The 21,018-nt window shown below is 43.9% G+C and overlaps 1 protein-coding gene and 1 pseudogene across 1 annotated transcript; both read right to left on the reverse strand.

Annotated features, from left to right (window-relative positions):
• Window positions 1-2,779: 2,779 nt before the first annotated feature.
• On the reverse strand, window positions 2,780-11,214 carry LOC121574981 (RNA-binding protein 38). Its single transcript, XM_041887702.2, has 4 exons — window positions 10,722-11,214; window positions 8,386-8,524; window positions 7,972-8,026; window positions 2,780-4,478 (listed from the first exon to the last, which is right to left on the reverse strand). The coding sequence occupies exons 1-4, from the start codon at window positions 10,932-10,934 to the stop codon at window positions 4,160-4,162; spliced, it is 726 nt and encodes a 241-aa protein (XP_041743636.1). The 5' UTR covers window positions 10,935-11,214; the 3' UTR covers window positions 2,780-4,159.
• A 7,710-nt stretch (window positions 11,215-18,924) lies between these two features.
• Window positions 18,925-19,972, reverse strand: LOC121575875 (annotated as a pseudogene).
• Between the last annotated feature and the right edge of the window lie 1,046 nt (window positions 19,973-21,018).

A 21,018-nucleotide genomic window follows, 5' to 3' on the forward strand; every position in this document is an offset into this window, starting at 1 on the left:
GAGGTAGTTATATGTTTCACATACCTATCCCCAACACTCTACCCCACTCCAGACATGTCCATGTAATCTCTCTGGGCCGGCGCGGGAAGATGACATGGGTCAGGGCTGGGCACTCAGCTCCCTCTGAGAGGGTGGGTAAATATAGAGTTGACCCTATCTGAAATTGCTTCTGATATTACCCAGGCCCCAGCGGGACCACTTCAGACTGTCACACAGGACCACAGATACAGCCAGGTGGAGAGATGGACAGAGAAGCTGAATTTTGGTTTGGGGGGGTGTTTACAGAGGAAACAGAATACAGAGTTGGAGTAGATGGGTCATTGTAATATTGCAACATTGCACAACATTCCAGTAATGGTACGCAATAGGATATTCCAGAATGTCCACATTTTCCTGTTGGTGTTTTGCAAAGGAGTTTCCTTCAATCCATACTGTTCCATCAATGTATTTAACATAGAATACTGTACACTGAGTGTATAAAACATTATGAACACTTGCTCTTTCCATAACAGGTGAAAGCTATGATCCCTTATTGATGTCACCTGTTAAATCCGCTTCAATCAGTGTAGATGAAGGGAAGGAGACAAGTTAAAGAAGGATTTTTAAGCCTTGAGACAGTTGAGACATGGATTGTGTATGTGTTCCATTCAGAGGGTGAATGGGCAAGACAAAAGATGGAAGTGCCTTTGAATGGGGTATGGTAGTAGGTGCCAGGCGCACCGGTTTGTGTCAAGAACTGCAATGCTGCTAGGTTTTTCATGCTCAACAATTTCTTGTGTGTACCAACAATGGCCCACCACCCAAAGGACATCCAGCCAACTTGACACAACTGTGGGAAGCACTGGAGTCAACAAGGGCCAGCATCCCTGTGGAACGCTTTCGACACCTTGTAGAGTCCATTCCCCGACGAATTGAGGCTGTTCTGAGGGCAAAAGACTAATAAGAAAGAGAGTTCCAAACCTCTCTGGCGATAGCAGCTAGTTTTCAGTTTTCCCCTCCCCACTCAGGCCACTCCCAGACAGTCCTAGCTAAATTCTTGCTTGAGAAATTGATCTTTGCTAAGAAGCTATTTTTGTTTATTTTTGACAATTTTAATTGAAAACAATCATAGTAAGTTACTTAACAGCGAAGGAAAGTACATTACTGATATACAGTAGGCTCACCAAAGTAATTTAGATCTCTATATGGCTTTTAGAGCACCACTACATAACGTGACCATGACAGAATTTTCCATAAACACATTATTGACAACAAAAATGTTTTGTCAATATTATAAAAATTGAAAGTGGCATCACAGAGAGTTATAAAATGTGTCTGAGGGATGGTGTGGAAATCCACCTCAAAATGAAAGATCAACACATAGTGAAACCAAGAGGGATGGAGTGAGGGGGTAACTGAGCCAAGTGGAAAAAGTCGTGATTAAAGTGTAGCTGGGGGCTGATAAGAAAGGACTGGGTACATGACAGTTCTGAGGAATCCCTTGACGTCAGAGGGGAGCACGACTCTGAGCAGAGCATGTGGAGAGTTAGATTTGAGTGTGCAGAGCAGCCTGCACTGTAGAATGTGTGTGTGTGTCTGTGTGTGAGGCCTGATGGTGACTCAGCAAAACATGGTCTGCTGGGCCTGTATGACCTCGTTCATCAAGCTGACACTCGGCTCTGTTCTCCCCTCTCATGATTCAGTGAGACAGTGAGAAGGTGAAAGAGAAAGGGGAAGAATGAGAGGGTAAGATAAGAACAACAGAGTGAGGAGGAGAAACAGAGGCACTAGCAAGGAGAGAGAGAGGGGAGGAAGAGAGAGAAAAGAGTGAGAATGAAAATGAGAAACTGTGAGGAGAGAGTGAGGGAGCCAGACGATTGGGAGGAGAGATAGGGAGAGTGGTGAAAACAATGAAAGAGACATTGACAGCACTAACTCCGTACTCTCCAACTAGAACACAGTAACGTCACCTCATTGACCACACACTGGCCATAAACACCTAGGACATGATTCAACAATGTAATTGTAACCCCGGAGACAGCTATTCCATTACCGCACATTGCTTATTTAAACATTCTGTATGAACCAGTACTGTCAAAATGTCCAGCATACTGCAACAAAGCCATCTGGTGTCCCTCTGCACGCTTTAAATATACACATGGTCCTTCTTCCTCAGATAGAGCTTCATAATGAGCCATGTCAGTGCTGCTTCACAACCTTGTACTTTACATGGTCTGTGGGTAAAATAAAACACCTCTCAAAGTGTTAATATAAGGAGGCCTCATGATGTGTAGATACGAAAACCAAACAAGTAAACATTTCATTTGACAGCTGACTAGGGATGACAGTGCGTTTCACCACATACCAACAACCTCCTCCCCTTCTGGTTCTACAGTTCCAAGTTTCTCATCTCCCCAGCAACAGCATGTGTGTTGGGTCAGGGAACACCCCGTGCCCCTGGCAGGTGGTAGTGTTGTGGGCTGATAAAGTGTGGGCGCCTGCTGCTGACCCCCACCAGAGCAGACGGCACAGACACAGAACTGTGATAACGACCATGTCTCACACACTAGCTACTGAACCCTCTCAACCCAACAGGAGCTAGTTTGAAGATCTAGTACACATTAGAAATGACTAATGGAGTCCACACTAGAGATGGTAAGAACCCCAATACTTTATAAATCTTTGGAGAGAATATGGCAAAGTGTAAATGTTACCTGCTCTTCATGAAGTTATGGAAGTATCACATTTGAAAATGTTGCAATTAAATCTCAGTAGATCAGGAAATGAGTCAAGCCCCCCCTTTTTTTTTTTTTTATTATACAAAATTCTTTATTTTTCAAGATTTTTTTGGTATGGCTTCTTTGAAGGGACTGGAAAATACATTTTGCTGAAATGGTCTACAGAGTCTGATCCCAGCCAGCAGCCTGTGAAACTAAAGCATCTAGAGTTGTGCATACAGGAAAATCCATTGGTTCCCAGGAAAAATGGAAAAGAAAAATATGTCCATCATCAAATTAATAAAAGACACATTTGTGGATCTGTACATACACTTACCAAGTTATAGGACTTCAGTGCTGCAACTATTTAGACCAAGTTACAAAAACCTTAACTTAGAATTTCCTATAAATACCTAAACATAAATATTGTAAATGTACTTGATAATTGAAACATTTAAAAATACTGTACATGAATGTCCTTTTTGAGAGATCAACATTTGACAATCTTAGATTAACAGTTACGAGACAAAACAAACAGGTACTGGTTATTGGTGTCAGCTACCTTGCACGTCAACGCCCAATGCTCTTTGACCCCTCCTCCCACTTACTGCATATGATTATCTACATCTGTCTCCAATAATCAAGACAAAGTGAGTCAATAGACTACAAGAGTGTCTGGTATAAATATGAAGAGCCCAGGCCATGTGAGTTAAGGAAGGGGGTAAAAGGAAGTGTTTGTAAAAACAGGAGTTTTATTAAGGCCTCTTTAATAAAAAATATTTTAAAATGTAGTCCTGACTTCTAACGATTTCACATCGTCTCAGAGAAGGGGATCCCAGAATCTCTTTGCTCTCCATTTAGTCCTTGATGACCTCTGAAAGGCCCAGAGGGAATCATGACCACCCATGGTGTTGGAGCAGTAACACTGGGGGTGTATAAGAGGGCAGAGTCCTCACCTCTGGTGTGGATGGAAACAGTTGGCACCGTGCCTCCCACCAAATGCCCAACCACTATGTATCCAAGCAGCAGTGCCTTCACTTAACCCATGCCCTGGCAAAGAGGAGGGGGATGAGGGGTCAATGTCCAGGTAAGAACACCCTTCGCTCTCTTCAAATACAAGTATGTAGCGTGGTTTTTTTGTTGATTGAAACAAAAATATATAATAATTACACTGATAATAAAAGGATACTAACATTGATACAATAAAAGATAGACAGTAATAATAAAAATGAAGTGTCTGCATCTGGAAGCCCTCAGTGACTACGTGTTTTATTCTAGCCTCCCACCCCACCCTGTCATCAAAACTCTCCCACTTCCTCTCCAGACCCACGAGGAGGGGGTTCATCCTGATGCTACAGTGCAATAGTCCCTCTCTCAGCCCATTCCCTGAAAGCCCTGGCTGTGGCATGGGCAGCCCAGGGTGACACCCCCGGCCTATAGGACTCCCTGCATCCTGCCTCTCCTCACTGCATGCGGTCTGGCTGGACGTGCTGCTGGGGGGCGTACTGCAGGAAGGCGGGCGCTGGGCCTGCCCCTGTGGGGAGGGTCTGGTGAACAGTGGCGGAGGCCTGGGAGGGGGCGGCGGCAGGACTGGGGGCGTAGCCGTAGCCCAGGAACCCTGGGGAGGCGGCATAGGGGTACTGCTCGAAGGCGGCCTGCGCGTACTGGGCGTAAGCGGCACTGTAGTCCAGGTAGGGGGAGCTGACGGAGGAGGACACCTGAGAGGGGAGCACCAGGCTGGGCTGAAGGTAGGCCTGGGGGTACACATACTGCTGGGCCAACCTGGAGAACACAGACAACAGGACACAAGTTACATACTGGAAAATACAATGATGAACAGGAGCAAAGAAAACCAAGGCCTGGATTCTGTCATTTACGTTCTCCAGTAGGGTTAGCAGGTCTTGAATATACACTAGAGTTGTGCTGTGTATGTGTTGTGTATCCACAGTAGTGGTGGGCAAGAAACTAGCCAGATGCCACGCCACCCACTAAATGTGACAAAGAGCGAGGTAAGGAGAAGAGATCAACATCTCTCGTCAGTTGAAAACCTACAGAACCTGTTAGGTAGGGCCCCCCAGAGAGAAAGGGAGGGGGTGTGTGGTGGTGGGCGAGAGACAGCCGTTACTGGCAGGTTTTCAAGCCCAGACACCACAGTGTTTTAACAGCTGCTACTCTTCACTCGCCGAGTACACACGGGAAGTGTGATGGCAGTAGCCGAGTTGTGGTTCCTGTTTTGTGCGCAAGTTACATTGGATATCAGCGCATGAGAGGTGGGGAGTCAGGGCTTATCAAGGCAGGCTGTTAGCCAGTTGGGTCTGATGTGCTGTGCTCAAAGCCCTCTCGTACTAGTGATTAGTGTTATGGAGTCTGGGACAGCTCATTCTCCCCAGTCTGATGATGGCAGAGGAAGAGCTAGGGACCCCCCTGCAAAACTGGTGCCGTTTTTGAGACCCCCCCCCATCCTTAATACTGCAGCTGGAGGGAAACAGAAAACCTCCACTCACTGCAAACAGCACACATGAACCAAAAACAGAGTGAGAGAGGAGGAACCTTTCTTCAACCCTCTCACACGGAGTGTCTGGTAGGAAAAGGCAGTATGTTCACGGTGAATGAACGTCAAGACCGTGAAGTCACAGCACACAACGCAACACTTCTCAGCTCGGTCTCAATACGCTGATGGCTTCCTTTCCTTGTCTCCAACTTCACGGCCACTGATGGGGCAAAGGACCAGATAGGTTACCACCATATTGTGTTTACCAGTTTCCATTCAGATCAATGGCCATGACAGAAGACAAGGAAATGAAGCGATGGAAGACTATTGGAGAGCTGTCAACTCAAACACTGCAAAAAGGGAGCGTGCAGGGGTAAGGGGTGACAAGTCCGACGCACAAAATCCAATTGCAACCTGCCTAACACACCACACCCCCAAACCCTTCAGCCCCACACTGGAACAGCAACAGAAGTCCCCACTGCAAACCCCAAACCATGCCATAATAGGAAAGAGAGGCACTCTAATCAGCATAACCTGGCACGCCAATCCATCGCTGCACTTTCAAGCCATTGCTGGCACCTTAGAGAGGGGCGGGAGCAGTCACAGCTGCCTGCTACCCTCCTCCTGGGAGCCTCCAAACAAGGCAGCACGAAGCCTGCACCTCGGGTATCTTCTCTCCCCCCTCCGGCATACTGTTCAGCTGGGAGCACAGAGCAACCATGATGGGGTTGGGGAGGATAGTGGGGGTTAACAATAACATGCATTCATCATCAGATTCCTCATTAATACTATTGTAGCGACGCAGCACGAGATGGCTCCGTCATATGGTGAAAGTGAAGCTAGTGGCTAAGCTTTTTCGCAACGTCAAAGACATTATGTTGATATGATACAGCAGTCTACACCACTGTTGCCTGGGTTCACTCACATAGCAAGTATTTATCTGTGTAGGTAGGCATTGAATAGTTAGGACACTGTAGCCTGCTGAGTGCTATACACTAACAATAAGAAAGTACATGATCGCTATAGAAGGAGGTAATCGGAATCAGGAGCCCGTGGCAGAGGGAGCACATTGTCCACCCCTCTAACGGTCAGCTCCTCACAAAGAACCATTCAGACACCCCCACAGACAGGCACTGACAGATGACCATGCAAGACAGTCAGGCATATGCACATTCACACACAGATGAGCCTCTCCTTTCTGTGGCCTTGTAATAGTGTGGCCACAGGCCTCTAGCTCTGACCTCTGGATGAACTTTCTGAGGCACATTATTAGGAAGTACAACAAAATATGGGTCAATGCTGCAATATTGATAGAAAAGTTAACAAAAACGACTAAAAGAGGATGAGAAGTGCGTGCAGAGAGAAGAGAGCGGAGGAGAGGAAACAGGGAAGCAGAACAGAGCAGTGAGCTCTAACCGAACCGTCTGACGTCACAGGGCCTGTGGGGGTCTGGGTGACAAGAGGGATCAGAGGTCAGCTGTCTTTTTTTTTTTGCTGACGGCCAGCGGGTGTGACACATGCCACTCGACGGATGACAGGGGGGTGGGGCTGGCAGAGCAGAAGGACTGACGAACCAAGCAGACAGACTGACTTCCTCTAGCCATTACGTTTTAGTCATGGTGAACAAATCAAAGGGCTTCATCAAGTCAAGCTAAAGGGATCTATAAGAGGGAACATTGCCCCGCCCCCCCCACAAACATTAAACCCCTCACTCCAATCTACACACCCTATTCCCTCCCACAGTCTCACAGTTGTGTAAATTCAGTGTCGTTCCGACACCCAGCAGAAACGGTGTTCAGACAAGACAGAGCCCAGTTTCCTTTTCCTCCACAGGCAAGAGTGAGAGGGGAGGACAAGAGGGAAGTAGACTATGGGAAAGTGAAGGAGAGAAGTAGTCCCTGGCCTCGCTAAGGGCTCAGACACCAACAGCGTTTGCTGTACTTAGTACCTCTGAACGTAATTTGCAAACCGAGTGTGCACCAATTTTACATGTAGCAGTCAGGCATCTACAGCGGGTGGTCCCTAAAACACTGCGTGCTGAACGATCGACAGACGAACATTCACATTCAGTGTGATGTGTGCGAGCCCCAACCCTGCCAGCTCCCCAGTCAATCTGCTGACTAGGAGAGGAAGAGGAGCACTATGCTACAGTCCAGTCTGGTCTACTCAATCCCTCCCAACCATCCCACCACATGCTGTTTAAGGGTCTGAGCGGAAGAAAGGCTGAAAGAACACTTGTGTGCTCTCCATCTTAGAGCAGCCTGTGTCTGTCACCGGCCCATAGAGATCTGTGCTCTCGCCCTCTTGCTGGGGCTGCAGTCAGTCACAGGGGATTAGGGGTGTAAACGACTGTAATAAGAGCCAACACCTGTTAGACATGCCCACAGAGCACGCTCCCCTGGGGGGCTCCACCCTGCCCGTTACTAAGCAACAAGCACATGGACGGGGACTCTAAGGACCCAAAGTCCATGGACATGATATTATATTATTACATGCATGTAAAGGCTTGGACCTCTGGCTTACAGTAATTAAATCAAAGCTAGGACTTTGGAGGAGGGAGGGGTGGCAACACACAGGGGGGGGGCAGTTGTGTCTATCCCATTTCAGTGACATGGCCATTAAAATGCCCAGCGGAGTGAGCGTCCTGGACACCCGTCACAGACTGGCCTGGGTTCAACAAGATACCTTTATTTGGCAGAGCAGTAGTAGATGTGTAATTCAGAAGATGCAGTACTGTGCTATATAGAGGTCACAAAGAAGGAGTGCTAACTCCCATTCACTTACCCATACTGCCTCTGCATGAGCGCTGGGTGAATAGGCTGCACTCCAATGGATATGCCTGGAAGATCGAGAAAATGACCCGTCAGACATTTGCAATGCATAGGAGAGGCAGAGAGACTGAGCAAAGTTCACTGAAACATGTAGAGTAACTCAAGCAACATACTAATAATATTGAACACATGCAGAAGGCAAATTACGTCGGTGTTAGTTTTTTCCCCTCACAATTACCCAGTCCCCTAATATATAAAGAGTAAGAAAGTTAATCCAGATGTATTTAAATGTTTGTACATTTCTGTTCGATGTGGCATGAGTAGCATGTGTGATTTCTGAATGACCATTTACCAACAAATATGTCTAAAACATGCTGATATGGTGTGTGACAAGTGTAGTGTTGGTGCGTCCGGCGGTTGTACTCACCCCTGGTCGGCTCACCTATCTGCATACTGCGGGGCTTGGCGCCTATGTAAGCCAGGTTTACGTTGGCCTTGCGTCCGTCGATGATAGGGTTGGGGTCTTTACAGGCCCTCTCTGCTGCTCCCTGATCTAGCATCGTCACCTGACACGTAATCACACAGACGTTGACAATATTAGCAATACTAAAAAAAGACCAGTTCCCCCATTTTCACTAGTAATAAAATAGAAAGTAGAAGTCTACTCATCACCATATATGGCAGCCAAGCTATGAAAAAGTATTTCAAGGTTAGGGCCACCCCAACCCTCCAAGCAGAACAAAAGAAAACAAACCCTACTGGTCTGTCATCACAAATCTCCCTGTCCAGCTTCCACCGTTTAAATTCCCCTTTCTGAACAGAGGAGGAAACTGCACACAAAGCACAGTGATTATCACCAGAACACTTGGTCAACTGCCCAGCAGCTTGTCAGCAGCTCAGTCAGAGAGGTCTGCTGAAATATGGATCAGTAATGAATAACAAGGGCTTATCCAATTAGGCAATAGAGAATAAGGAGATTGTTAGAATCTACCCCTCCCTCCCCCTCCTTCCAAGGCATTAGACAGCATCACAGTCTGCTTTGATTGTTTTGTTCTTCTGCCAATTCAAGATCTCACATGACTACATATTTGGGTTTATCTGAGTTGTAGATCTATTCTAGCCTGTTGAGGGAAGCGTACCTCTTTAGACTAGAGGAGATGTTCTAAGCCCACTACAGGGCATGTGTTGTGAACACAAATGAGCATCGAGGCTGTGTTGACACTGGAACTCTATTGAAGGGGGTCTACTAATCCACCTTTGGAGTGTGTTTAAAGGTAAGCCTGGCTTTGGAGACATTTTTCTCCTCCTACTACTGAAGCGGTGAGCAACAGGATTATCGAGTTGGCCCTGTCAGTTAGTTACTGGGAAAACGCTGCTGGGTGTTTTTTGCCATCCGCTGCACGCAAGGTGGCGAACACCTCTTTCCCAGCCTGGAGCACCCTCATATGCCTGAGCCAGTCAGACCTGAAACACTAGACACACTCAGCAGCAGTAACCGTTTATGACTGAGCTCTACTGTTTTTTTTTTGTCAACGCTGATGTGTAAACACAGAGTGCCATTGTCTTACAGTTTTAAACTGGATGAGGAGTAAACACACAGCCTCTATTCGAGGCACCCGTTTTCCATTCCATCTTTGGCCTCTTAAAATGCTGATGCGCCTCTCCAAGTTTGTAGTAAATATTTGCATTTCTTCTGCTGTTCCTGCTCTTTGTAACTATGAGAAGGTGGGTTTATCTGCATCATACATACTTTGTTAATCTTTCCTGCTTGCAAAGGCTGATTACCAGAGGGTCATTAAGAACTCTGGCAGACAATCTGAATGAGCTGTATAAAATGAGGAGCTGAAGATTTATAAAAATGTTACTAGAACCATCTATGGTGATAAAACCCCTCTGTGGTGATTGGGAAAGCTGACACACAGGAGGGGGAAGTGCACCAAACTTCAATCTCTGACAAGGGGAGGTGTTTTGTGGGGTGGGGTGGTTCTGAGTCAGTCATGGTTCGCAATCTGTACTCTCATGCAGTGAGCAGCAGTCCATCTTGGGATACAAAATAACGACTCCCACTTTCACAGCAGTTATGATTCTATAAACACCACTTGTAAGGCCTGAGTGCTTCGGCTCTTTACAATGGGAGGAGGGTCTTGGAGCGTCCCTCGGCGCCAAAATTACCATATAAAGCAAAAGAGGACAGCAGCTCGCACTTCCGTGCGTGCCTTTGCCGCGCTCATAAGCGATGAAGGCACATTAGACATGTGGAGCTATAATCTTATCCGTCAACTCATGTGATCCCTCATCCTGATTAAAGCTGTGATACAGTTAGTCAGCAAGGCTAACTGTATCACAAAAATGATACTCTGCATGTGCGTTTAAGAAGCACATTATAGACAAGGATTAACTTTGGCATGCGTTTGAATGACCGCAATACGCAAGGTGCAACTTTAGCGAAAGCATTTTATTCTGCATGTAATATTTGTAATTAAACAGACATTTGGCGCAGCATCACGTATTCTTGTTTACCTCTATGCAAGTAAATCAGTTACATGGAACAATAACTTGGTGGTGGAAGGAAACATGGCGTGCATGTGCCCAGAGACAACAGGATTGAAAACAAAAGTAGGCTATACCAACCATTAAAATTTTATAGGCAACTCAATTTCCAGGGCTGCCTATTGAGAATTCTTCTCAAATGTATTTATTGGTAAGGCGCACTGCAAGCTGTAGGCTAATTGCATTACCGACAAGTGTCAGAATGTTACTTACAAAGCCATATCCTCTGGATTTCCCCGTCTGTCTGTCCGTTATCACCACCGCCTCGTCGATATCTCCGAAGGCCTCAAAATACTTTCTCAAGGAAGCATCGTTAGTGTGGTAGGGCAAACCACCAACGAAAATTTTTGTAAAAGTAGTGTCTTTTTGAATTGCTGTAGAATGCATCACTTCCAGGCCTCCGTTCATGAACTGATGCAAAAGCATGGCGAGCCGGTAAGGATAATAGGCTAAAGACTAGTGAACAGTTAAAGGTAGTTGGTTAACCAACTATTGATATTTGTCCAGCATCAAATGACTACGCAGCTGCTCGGTTCAAGCGATGTCTTCAAATAGGCGACAGGGGTCTGTTCTCGCTTGCTTTTCAGTTTTTCCTTCCGTGATTCAGTCTTTGAACTTCTTGTTACATGTGTATTTCAGTACACCCCTGTTCTTCAACGTATTCAAACTGTTTGCTTCACTTGCCGCTATTGAAAATGTTCCGGGAGAGCCTTTATACTCGCCAAGCCTGATCACGCCCATTTTAGATGTCTGGCCTATAGGCAATGATTCAGGATGACATTTTTTTTCTAATGCAGTCAAGCGCTCCCATTCGCCCGACCCCACGCGTTCTTCTTGCACCTGCTTTTGTCCTTTACTACACAAAGACAAATCACTACTGTACAGTCAGAAAGCGCGCCTCGCGCACATGTTACATTGTATCACTCTCGTAGTAATAAAGAAACAACTAGGCCTTTAACTCGGTTGTAAGTTACATTCAATTTGAAACAAGGGTGACATTTTCTATAATTATGCGGCGCATGTGATAATGATTTTAAATGCTCAACAATAGGCTTGCTAAAACACACGTATTACCTACACACAAGTATAACAGTTCATCGTGTCATTCTAGATACTTCTCATATTGTTATAAATGCCAAATTTTCACAGCAATTTTCTAAATCCCCAGAGACTTAGCCTACTACAATGGGGTCAGAAGATAACACCGGTTGGCAAACAGGTAATTCCAATATAGGCTACGAATTACATGGATTTCAAGGTTTGTATACAACAATAATGAAAGCCTTTAAGCCACATTTTACACCTCAGTAGGTTCAAGTTTGGCCCAAACATAGACCTCTGTTTCACAAGTTTGGATAGCACGGTACAGCACAGCAAAAACCAGTAGAGTATAGTACAGGACAGTACAATACAGTAGAGTACAGTAGACAGAGATGGGCAAAAATTACAAAATACAATTACAAAATACTACAAAGATCAATGTATCAGAATAAATGACAAAATACTTATATTTTGTAATGTATTTAATTAAAATATTTGTATTAAAAACAATTAAATACTAAAATACATTTGCAAGTAGCCAGCCCAAACAGCAACAACATTCTCATTAAAGGTTACCTAAACGTTTTACTTGATATGAATGTGATATGTTGTTGTTTATCTACCTTAGTTGAATGGACTGACTGTAAGATAAGAGTGTCTGCTAAATGACCAAAACGTATATGTGAAAATGAACATACCAAAATGAAATGCAAAGCACACTGGTTATTATTGTTGTCCTTATTTCGGGATGGAACTCATTAGAATAATCCTCAGCATGTTTTGGAATTGTTCATTTATACATATAGGTTCAGTTCATTTAGCAGACACTCTTATTACACGAGAGTGCCATCAGACTTCAGATACCAATGTAGGGTGAAAGGTGGCTACAAAATTGTGAACCGCTATAAAAAAAAAGGTATAGAAAAGTATTTTGTATTTTAAAAATACAAATTACAGCTCTTTAAAGTATCTTGTTACAAAATACATTGGACTGTAGTTCAGCCCAGTGTAAAACAATTACTATTATTATTATTATTATTATTTATTTAAAACAAAATGGTCAGAAGTAATTGAAATACATAGAGTGGGGAAAAAAAGTATTTAGTCAGCCACCAATTGTGCAAGTTCTCCCACTTAAAAAGATGAGAGAGGCCTGTAATTATCATCATAGGTACATGTCAACTATGACAGACAAAATGAGAAAAACAATTCTCCAGAAAACCACATTTTAGGATTTGTTATGAATTTATTTGCAAATTATGGTGGAAAATAAGTATTTGGTCAATAACAAAAGTTTCTCAATACTTTGTTATATACCCTTTGTTGGCAATGACACAGGTCAAACGTTTTCTGTAAGTCTTCACAAGATTTTCACACACTGTTGCTGGTATTTTGGCCCATTCCTCCATGCAGATCTCCTCTAGAGCAGTGATGTTTTGGGGCTGTCGCTGGGCAACACGGACTTTCAACTCCCTCCAAAGATGTTCTATGGGGTTGAGATCTGGAGACTGGCTAGGCCACTCCAGGACCTTGAAATGCTTCTTACGAAGCCACTCCTTCATTGCCCGGGCGGTGTGTTTGGGATCATTGTCATGCTGAAAGACCCAGCCACGTTTCATCTTCAATGCCCTTGCTGATGGAAGGAGGTTTTCACTCAAAATCTCACGATACATGGCCCCATTCATTCATTCCTTTACACGGATCAGTCGTCATGGTCCCTTTGCAGAAAAACAGCCCCAAAGCATGATGTTTCCACCCCCATGCTTCACAGTAGGTATGGTGTTCTTTGGATGCAACTCAGCATTCTTTGTCCTCCAAACATGACGAGTTGAGTTTTTACCAAAAAGTTCTATTTTGGTTTCATCTGACCATATGACATTCTCCCAATCCTCTTCTGGATCATCCAAATGCACTCTAGCAAACTTCAGATGGGCCTGGACATGTACTGGCTTAAGCAGGGGGACACGTCTGGCACTGCAGGATTTGAGTCCCTGGCGGCGTAGTGTGTTACTGATGGTAGGCTTTGTTACTTTGGTCCCAGCTCTCTGCAGGTCATTCACTAGATCCCCCTGTGTGGTTCTGGGATTTTTGCTCACCGTTCTTGTGATCATTTTGACCCCACGGGGTGAGATCTTGCGTGGAGCCCCAGATCGAGGGAGATTATCAGTGGTCTTGTATGTCTTCCATTTCCTAATAATTGCTCCCACAGTTGATTTATTCAAACCAAGCTGCTTACCTATTGCAGATTCAGTCTTCCCAGCCTGGTGCAGGTCTAACATTTTGTTTCTGGTGTCCTTTGACAGCTCGTTGGTCTTGGCCATAGTGGAGTTTGGAGTGTGACTGTTTGAGGTTGTGGACAGGTGTCTTTTATACTGATAACAAGTTCAAACAGGTGCCATTAATACAGGTAACGATTGGAGGACAGAGGAGCCTCTTAAAGAAGAAGTTACAGGTCTGTGAGAGCCAGAAATCTTGCTTGTTTGTAGGTGACCAAATACTTATTTTCCACCATAATTTGCAAATAAATTCATGAAAAATCATACAATGTGATTTTCTGGAAAATTTGTCTGTCATAGTTGAACATTACAGGCCTCTCTCATCTTTTTAAGTGGGAGAACTTGCACAATTGGTGGCTGACTAAATACTTTTTTCCCCCACTGTATTTCAAATACATGTAACAGAAATACTTCCCATCTGTGACAGTAGAGCACAGTAAAGTACAGTATAATGTACTATATTGTACTGTACCCCACTGTACTGTGCTCTACTGTACTATCCAAACTTGTGAACTATAGACGTCTGATTGGTTCAGATTTGGTCCGGACCGTCCAAATTTGGTTTTGCTTGGGGGTGGAGCTTATTAGAATAATACCCAGCATGCTTTGCTAGTGTTCATTTTCACATTTATATTTTGGGCTTTTAGCAGACACTCTTATCCAGAGCTACTTAATGCACAGTCATAGCAAGAACACCTTTTCTGTAACCTTTACTGAGTGTTCTGTTCTGAAAACTTTGAACATGATCACTGCCAGTTCTAAAGCTTTGGAAAAGCTAACATAAGTGCATGTGACAGATCGGAGCAATAATAACTATTCCATACTGCAATCTTCAGTTTGATTCATTTTCCCATTTTAATTGGAATACATATTTTTTATGTGATATAATGCTTTTTTCATTGACATGTAGACATAAGTGAATGTACACTACCTATGTACACTACTAAGTTTTAGAACACCCACTCATTCAAGGGTTTTTCTTTATTTTTACTATTTTCTAAATTGTACAATAACAGTGAAGACATCAAAACCATGAAATAACACATATGGAATCATATAGTAACCAAAAAAGTGTTCAACAAATGAAAATATATTTTATATTTGAGATTCTTCAAATAGCCACCCTTTGCCTTGATGACAGCTTTGCACACTCTTGGCATTCTCTCAACCAGCTTCATGAGGTAGTCACCTGGAATGCATTTCAATTAACAGGTGTGCCTTGATAAAATTTAATTTGTGGAATTTCTTTCCTTCTAAATGCGTTTGAACCAATCAGTTGTGTTGTGACAAGGTAAGGGGGTATACAGAAGATAGCCCTATTTGGTAAAAGACCAAGTCCATATTATGGCAAGAACAGCTCAAATAAGCAAAGAGAAACGACAGTCCATCATTACTTTAAGACATGAAGGTCAGTCAATACGGAACATTTCAAGAACTTTTAAAGTTTCTTGAAGTGCAGTCGCAAAATCCATCAAGCGCTATGATGAAAATGGCTCTCTTGAGGATCGTCACAGGAATGGAAGACCCAGAGTTACCTCTGCTGCAGAGGATAAGTTCATTAGAGTTACCAGCCTCAGAAATTGCAGCCCAAATAAATGCTTCACAGAGTTCAAGTAACAGACATATCTCAACATCAACTGTTCAGAGGAGACTGTGTGAATCAGGCCTTCATGGTCGAATTGCTGCAAAGAAACCACTACTAAAGAAGAAGAGACTTGCTTGGGCCAAGAAACACGAGCATTGGACATTAGACCGGTGGAAATGTGTCCTTTGTTCTGGAGTCCAAATTGGAGATTTTTGGTTCCAACCGCCATGTCTTTGTGAGACGCAGTGTGGGTGAACGGATGGTCTCCGCATGTGTATTTCCCACCGTAAAGCATGGAGGAGGAGGTGTTATGGTGTGGGGGTGCTTTGCTGGTGACACTGTCTGTGATTTATTTAGAATTCAAGGCACACTTAACCAGCATGGCTACCACAGCATTCTGCAGCGATACGCCATCCCATCTGGTTTGGGCTTAGTGGGACTATCATTTGTTTTTCAACAGGACAATGACCCAACACACCTCCAGGCTGTGTAAGGGTTATTTTACCAAGAAGGAGAGTGATGGAGTGCTGCATCAGATGACCTGGCCGCCACAATCCCCCGACCTCAACCAAATTGAGATGGTTTGGGATGAGTCGGATCGCAGTGTGAAGGATAAGCAGCCAACAAGTGCTCAGCATATGTGGGAACTCCTTCAAGACTGTTGGAAAAGCATTCCAGGTGAAGCTGGTTGAGAGAATGCCAAGAGTGTGCAAAGCTGTCATCAAGGCAAAGGGTGGCTATTTGAAGAATCTCAAATATAAAATATATTTGGATTGTGTTTAACCTTTTTTTGGTTACTACATGATCCCATATGTGTTATTTCATTACAATGTAGAAAATTCTAAAAATAAAAAACTTTTGACCGGTAGTGTATGTATGGTTAAAATTTGGCCATAGAAACAATGACCAAAAAAATACTTATTTTCAATGTCTGGAAATTAATTTTTTTCAACTGTCTGGAAAATATGGCTTTTCAACTTTCATTCAGACCCGAAAATGAACCTGATTTTAACATCTGGAAATATCTTTTAAACATATTTTCAAAGTCATTTTGCTCACTGGGATAGCATTATTATAGGCCCACCACTGCAGAGCGCCCTTTATTATATCAACAAGATGGTTTTGCCAAAGCAGCCCATCATAAAACAAATGCTTGGGTCACGTTTGATTACAACCATGATAACAGCATGCAAATACCTCATAACTCTGTTTACTTAAACGTTGCTGTTATATGCTTCAGGGGGAGTTCACGGACTCCTAAATGGTGTCAGAGTCAGACAAGGTTGTATAACCAGGTATAGGGAGGGGGAGTAGAGCTATCAAATCAAATAATATTTATCAAATTGTATTTATCCCATCCAAGTCCAGCGCACAGTGACAAAATAAAGGTTATTGGGGGTAAGTTATTGTTAAAAAACATCCAGGCTTCTATTTCTTGAATAACCTGCCCTCTGATTTCATCACTAACGGTTTAAGCCACTGCTGAATGTTGCCATGCTCACAGTGGTCTCCAGTATAATATAATTGTTTAATTGTCTGGAGAACATGCCAGGGCAAGTACAATTGGACTGAGTGTGGGTCACCACCATTACTCCTGAATAAGACATTACTTTTCCAGTATATTCATAGCACCTCTAATTACTACAGGAGCATAGTACAGCCTATGGACTATGAAAAGATGGCGTGGAGAGGGTACAGGTAATGAAACATTGGGTTGTAGTATTTTTGTTGTTGTATTTTATTAGGATCCCAATTAGCTGTTGCTGACACAGCAGCTACTCTTCCTGGGTTCAACCGTCCACACAAAACATACAACATAACATAATACAGAACATCAATAGACAATAACAGCTCAAGGACTGAACTATACACAAATGTAAAATAAGAACAATAGAACCAAATAAGGTCCTACTTGACAACACACTGAGAGAAACAGAGACCCATTACTCTAGGCCTACATCCAAATATATTACATCCAAGCACACAACAGTTTGTGAGGAGCCAGTGGACAGTAACACTGTAACTTCCCACCCTCGGTGCCTTGGAGCACATCTGCTAAGTACCTAGGCCCTGGCTGGCAGTGAGGTGACATTCTAATAACCACAATAAAAGGCATTTCATTCACACCTTCTCCATGACCAGTCCATCTTTTCACACATGGCCTTTGTAGCTCCCCACCACCCTTAATTCATATCCTACTGATAAATCCCAATCACAGGCTCCTTTACCACTCAACGCACTCACCTGATTAATCAAACTGCACTGCTTTGATCCTCAACTGACCTCCCAACCTTTCTTTGTCTCTGTCTGGATCACAGCAGGCGCAGAAAGGCAAAACACTCCACCTCGTGGCCACTTGGATTAAAACACTGAGACATAAAAGAGCATCATGGTCATGTTGGTTCCAGTTTTAAGTTAATATATTCATTTTCTAATCATAGCTATACATATTTATTTACAGAGCACTGAAAAGTAAACAGTTCAACATTTTAAGAAATATGGTCTCACAGGAACCTAATTTCATAGTAATACATCCTGCATGTGTGAGAATCCAAACAATACTGATTCGCACACATTCAGTCAAACAGAATCAATGTTATTTTATGCAGAAGGTGTTCCTCAAAAATGGAAGAAAATGTGGGGCAAATTTGTTGAGTATCCAGTTTATATTTAGTCATTTCTCATTTGATATGTAGTAAACATAAACGAGTTACACCACAAAGTGAGAGCAAATCAAATGACAACGTCATGTCTTTGGAAGGCGGTATAAAAACAAATAGCTGCACACATTAATGACATAAAACAACCCTTGAGTTCCTGCCTGACCAGATTGCAGACGCATGCCAGATCCTACAACGCCTGGATAGGATATCAGCTAACCACATCAGATGACATAGCAATCTGATGCCCGACTACAGAGTCGATGACGTGGCACACAACCATTGGGTGATGCAATGCAATGCCTGCGTATCTAGTCGGCCAGGAACTCAACCAAAAACATGACCGACAGTAACCCCTCCCCCATTACTATGACCCCATAAGACCAATAGTCACACAGCTGTCATCAATACTGGGTGAGTAGTCTCCTCTGATTGGTCCATGCACAAAATGCAAAACCACGCCAAGGCATAGGTCTCGATGTTTAGGAATGCACTGCAGGAATGCACTGAAAATCCTTATTTTTCCCACAAATTCAGAAGTTCTCAAATCTTCTCCATTTCAGGAAATCACTGACCCTTCATGGCTAAGGGAGTCTATATGCACAGCATAGCTTAAACCAAAACTGACAGCCTGAATTCAAGTCAGTACACATGCAACTTCAAACTTAGCACTATACAGCAGCACTGAAAACCTCTATCACACTACTTTCAACAGAGCAAAACTAGAACCTGCATTCAAGGAACCATGGGATGCTGATGAAGGTCCCAGCTAGTGTCACAATGGCACTGAGGAAGGGGGGCAGCCCCATCAGGCGACATTGTCTCTGAGGTTACAGACAACAACTGTCCCTCTCTCACCATATCTTGTTCCAAAGCTTCAGCTCCTCAGCAGCGTTCAGCAGGAAAATGTAGTTTTTTTTTCTGGGGATTATAGTACTCATGCTCCTGGGTGTTCAGATATGACATGAGTTAGCAACTGACTGCATTAGAGTGCTAACACAAATGGGTTTAAGACAATACAATAGGCATACAGTAGATTTATGATTTTAGTGAAATCATAAATCTCACCTTTGACCAATCGTAGCTGGAGGCGTAGGCGAATATGTTGCCGTTGTTGTGGAAGCAGCAGGTGGTGATTGGCTGGTCCAGCTGCTCTGAGGTCTTTAACTTGGTGCGGGCATCTTTGTCCCAGAAGCTGAAGCGTCCGTCAGATCCCACAGTGGACAGTGTACCATGGACAGGGTGAAAGGAGATAGCATTCACCTGAGAGAGTGAGGTAGAGGGGGAGGGACGGAGGGAGAGCAAGAGAGGGGGGGGGGTTAAGAGAGAGAAAGAGATAGAAAATATGGTAAGGAGAGAGATAATGCTATGTTGTTTAGTTTGAAGACTAATTGACAACTACTCACATAAAGAAAAGGCACCATTACATGATTTAATAAAGACAAGGCAACATACAGCATACACAGCAGGTCTGGCATCTGCAGAGACATTATGGGACTAGGGGAGCATGTATCCAAGAACTGAGGAGGGGAGGGGAGGGGGGGACAAAGAGATGAGGGCAGGAGATCATCACATCTGACATCCTCCTTTTGTAATTAGAACCAATGACTTCGAAAGTGCATTTCATAACATTCTGAGAGATGACGATTCTCAAATGTTTAGAATGACAGTCTTCAGTGTTTTGTCCCAGCTGCCTGTCATATTACAGCTGTAGTTAGGAGCTTTTATCCAGTGGATTGTCCTGATAGGGCCATCATGCTAGGGGGTAAACATGGGTTTTCATCAAGATCATTTTATCATCATCCTTATGCTACTAGTCTGTTTGGGCAACATGGTTGAAAAGAAAGAGGAGGTCGTTACCTGTGCGATCCTCATTGCCTGGTTGCTGTTAAGGTCCCCCATCTTAGCTGTCTTGTCACAGGAAGACGTGAAGACTTTGCTTCCATCCTATATAAACAGAAAAGTATATCATCAGACCCTGGAATCCAGGTATTTGATATTCCCATTTCCAAGACACCGACATAGCATTGTTTCTCATTGCCCATCCAGCATCTTAAATGTATTGTAGTTATAAGGCAGTAGCTGTGTGAACAATAGTATGTTCATAATTCTCTGGGCTTGCAGTTCTAGTGTGTTATGCCAGGCTTACATCACTCCAGCAGGCCTTAGGGACGGTCTGCACATTGTCCTGCACCTCCCTGCGCTGCACCTTTGGTCAGGGGGCACACAGAGAGCAATTCAGACCAGTCTGAGCTAGAACACGTCTCACATTCAATAGGCTTACCAGGGTTGCCTCAGCTACTCAAATGGGAATCACTGTCACTTTTGTATGGATCAGTGGAAATTCTAAACTGTGACAAAATAGACTACATCTTAGCTAAATGTAATAGTTATCATGTCTGACGGATGTGGGTGGGTGGGTGGTGGAGAGGTCATATGGAGTGTCAGAGATGGTCTGAGATAAATAAACATTAGGGGCATGTGCTGACCACATCGACAGGGCTGTAGTGGAGCGGGTCGAGAGCTTCAAGTTCCTTGGTGTCCACATCACTATCATGGTCCAAACACATCAACAGTCGTGAAGAGAGCACAAAAATGCCTCTTCCCCCTCAGGAGGTTGAAAGGATTTGGCATGTGCCCTCAGACCCTCAAAGTTCTACAGCTGCACCATTGACAGCATATTGACCGTGGCTGCATCACTGCTTGGTATGGCAACTGCTTGGCATCCAACCGTAAGGCGCTACAGAAGGTACTGAGTATTGCCAAGTACATCGCTAGGGCCGAACTCCCTGCCATCCAGGACCTCTATACCATGCAATATCAGAGGATGGCCCTAAGAAGTGTCTTAGACTCCTGAACAGCTTCTACCCCAAGCCATAAGACTGTTGAACAGTTAATCAAATGGCTACACTGACTATTTGCATTGACCTCCTTTTTATTTGCATTGA

The sequence above is a fragment of the Coregonus clupeaformis genome, chromosome 10, assembly GCF_020615455.1.
Source record: "Coregonus clupeaformis isolate EN_2021a chromosome 10, ASM2061545v1, whole genome shotgun sequence".
Classification (NCBI taxonomy): Eukaryota; Metazoa; Chordata; class Actinopteri; order Salmoniformes; family Salmonidae; genus Coregonus; species Coregonus clupeaformis.

Excerpts from the sequence above, each read along its gene's own strand:
- LOC121574981 (XM_041887702.2), bottom strand. The coding sequence starts at position 10,934 with ATGCTTTTGCATCAGTTCATGAACGGAGGCCTGGAAGTGATGCATTCT. Across the intron at positions 8,525-10,721 it reads AATCCAGAGGATATGGCTTT|GTGACGATGCTAGATCAGGG; the intron begins GTAAGTAACATT and ends ATTACGTGTCAG. Across the intron at positions 8,027-8,385 it reads GATAGGTGAGCCGACCAGGG|GCATATCCATTGGAGTGCAG; the intron begins GTGAGTACAACC and ends TCGATCTTCCAG.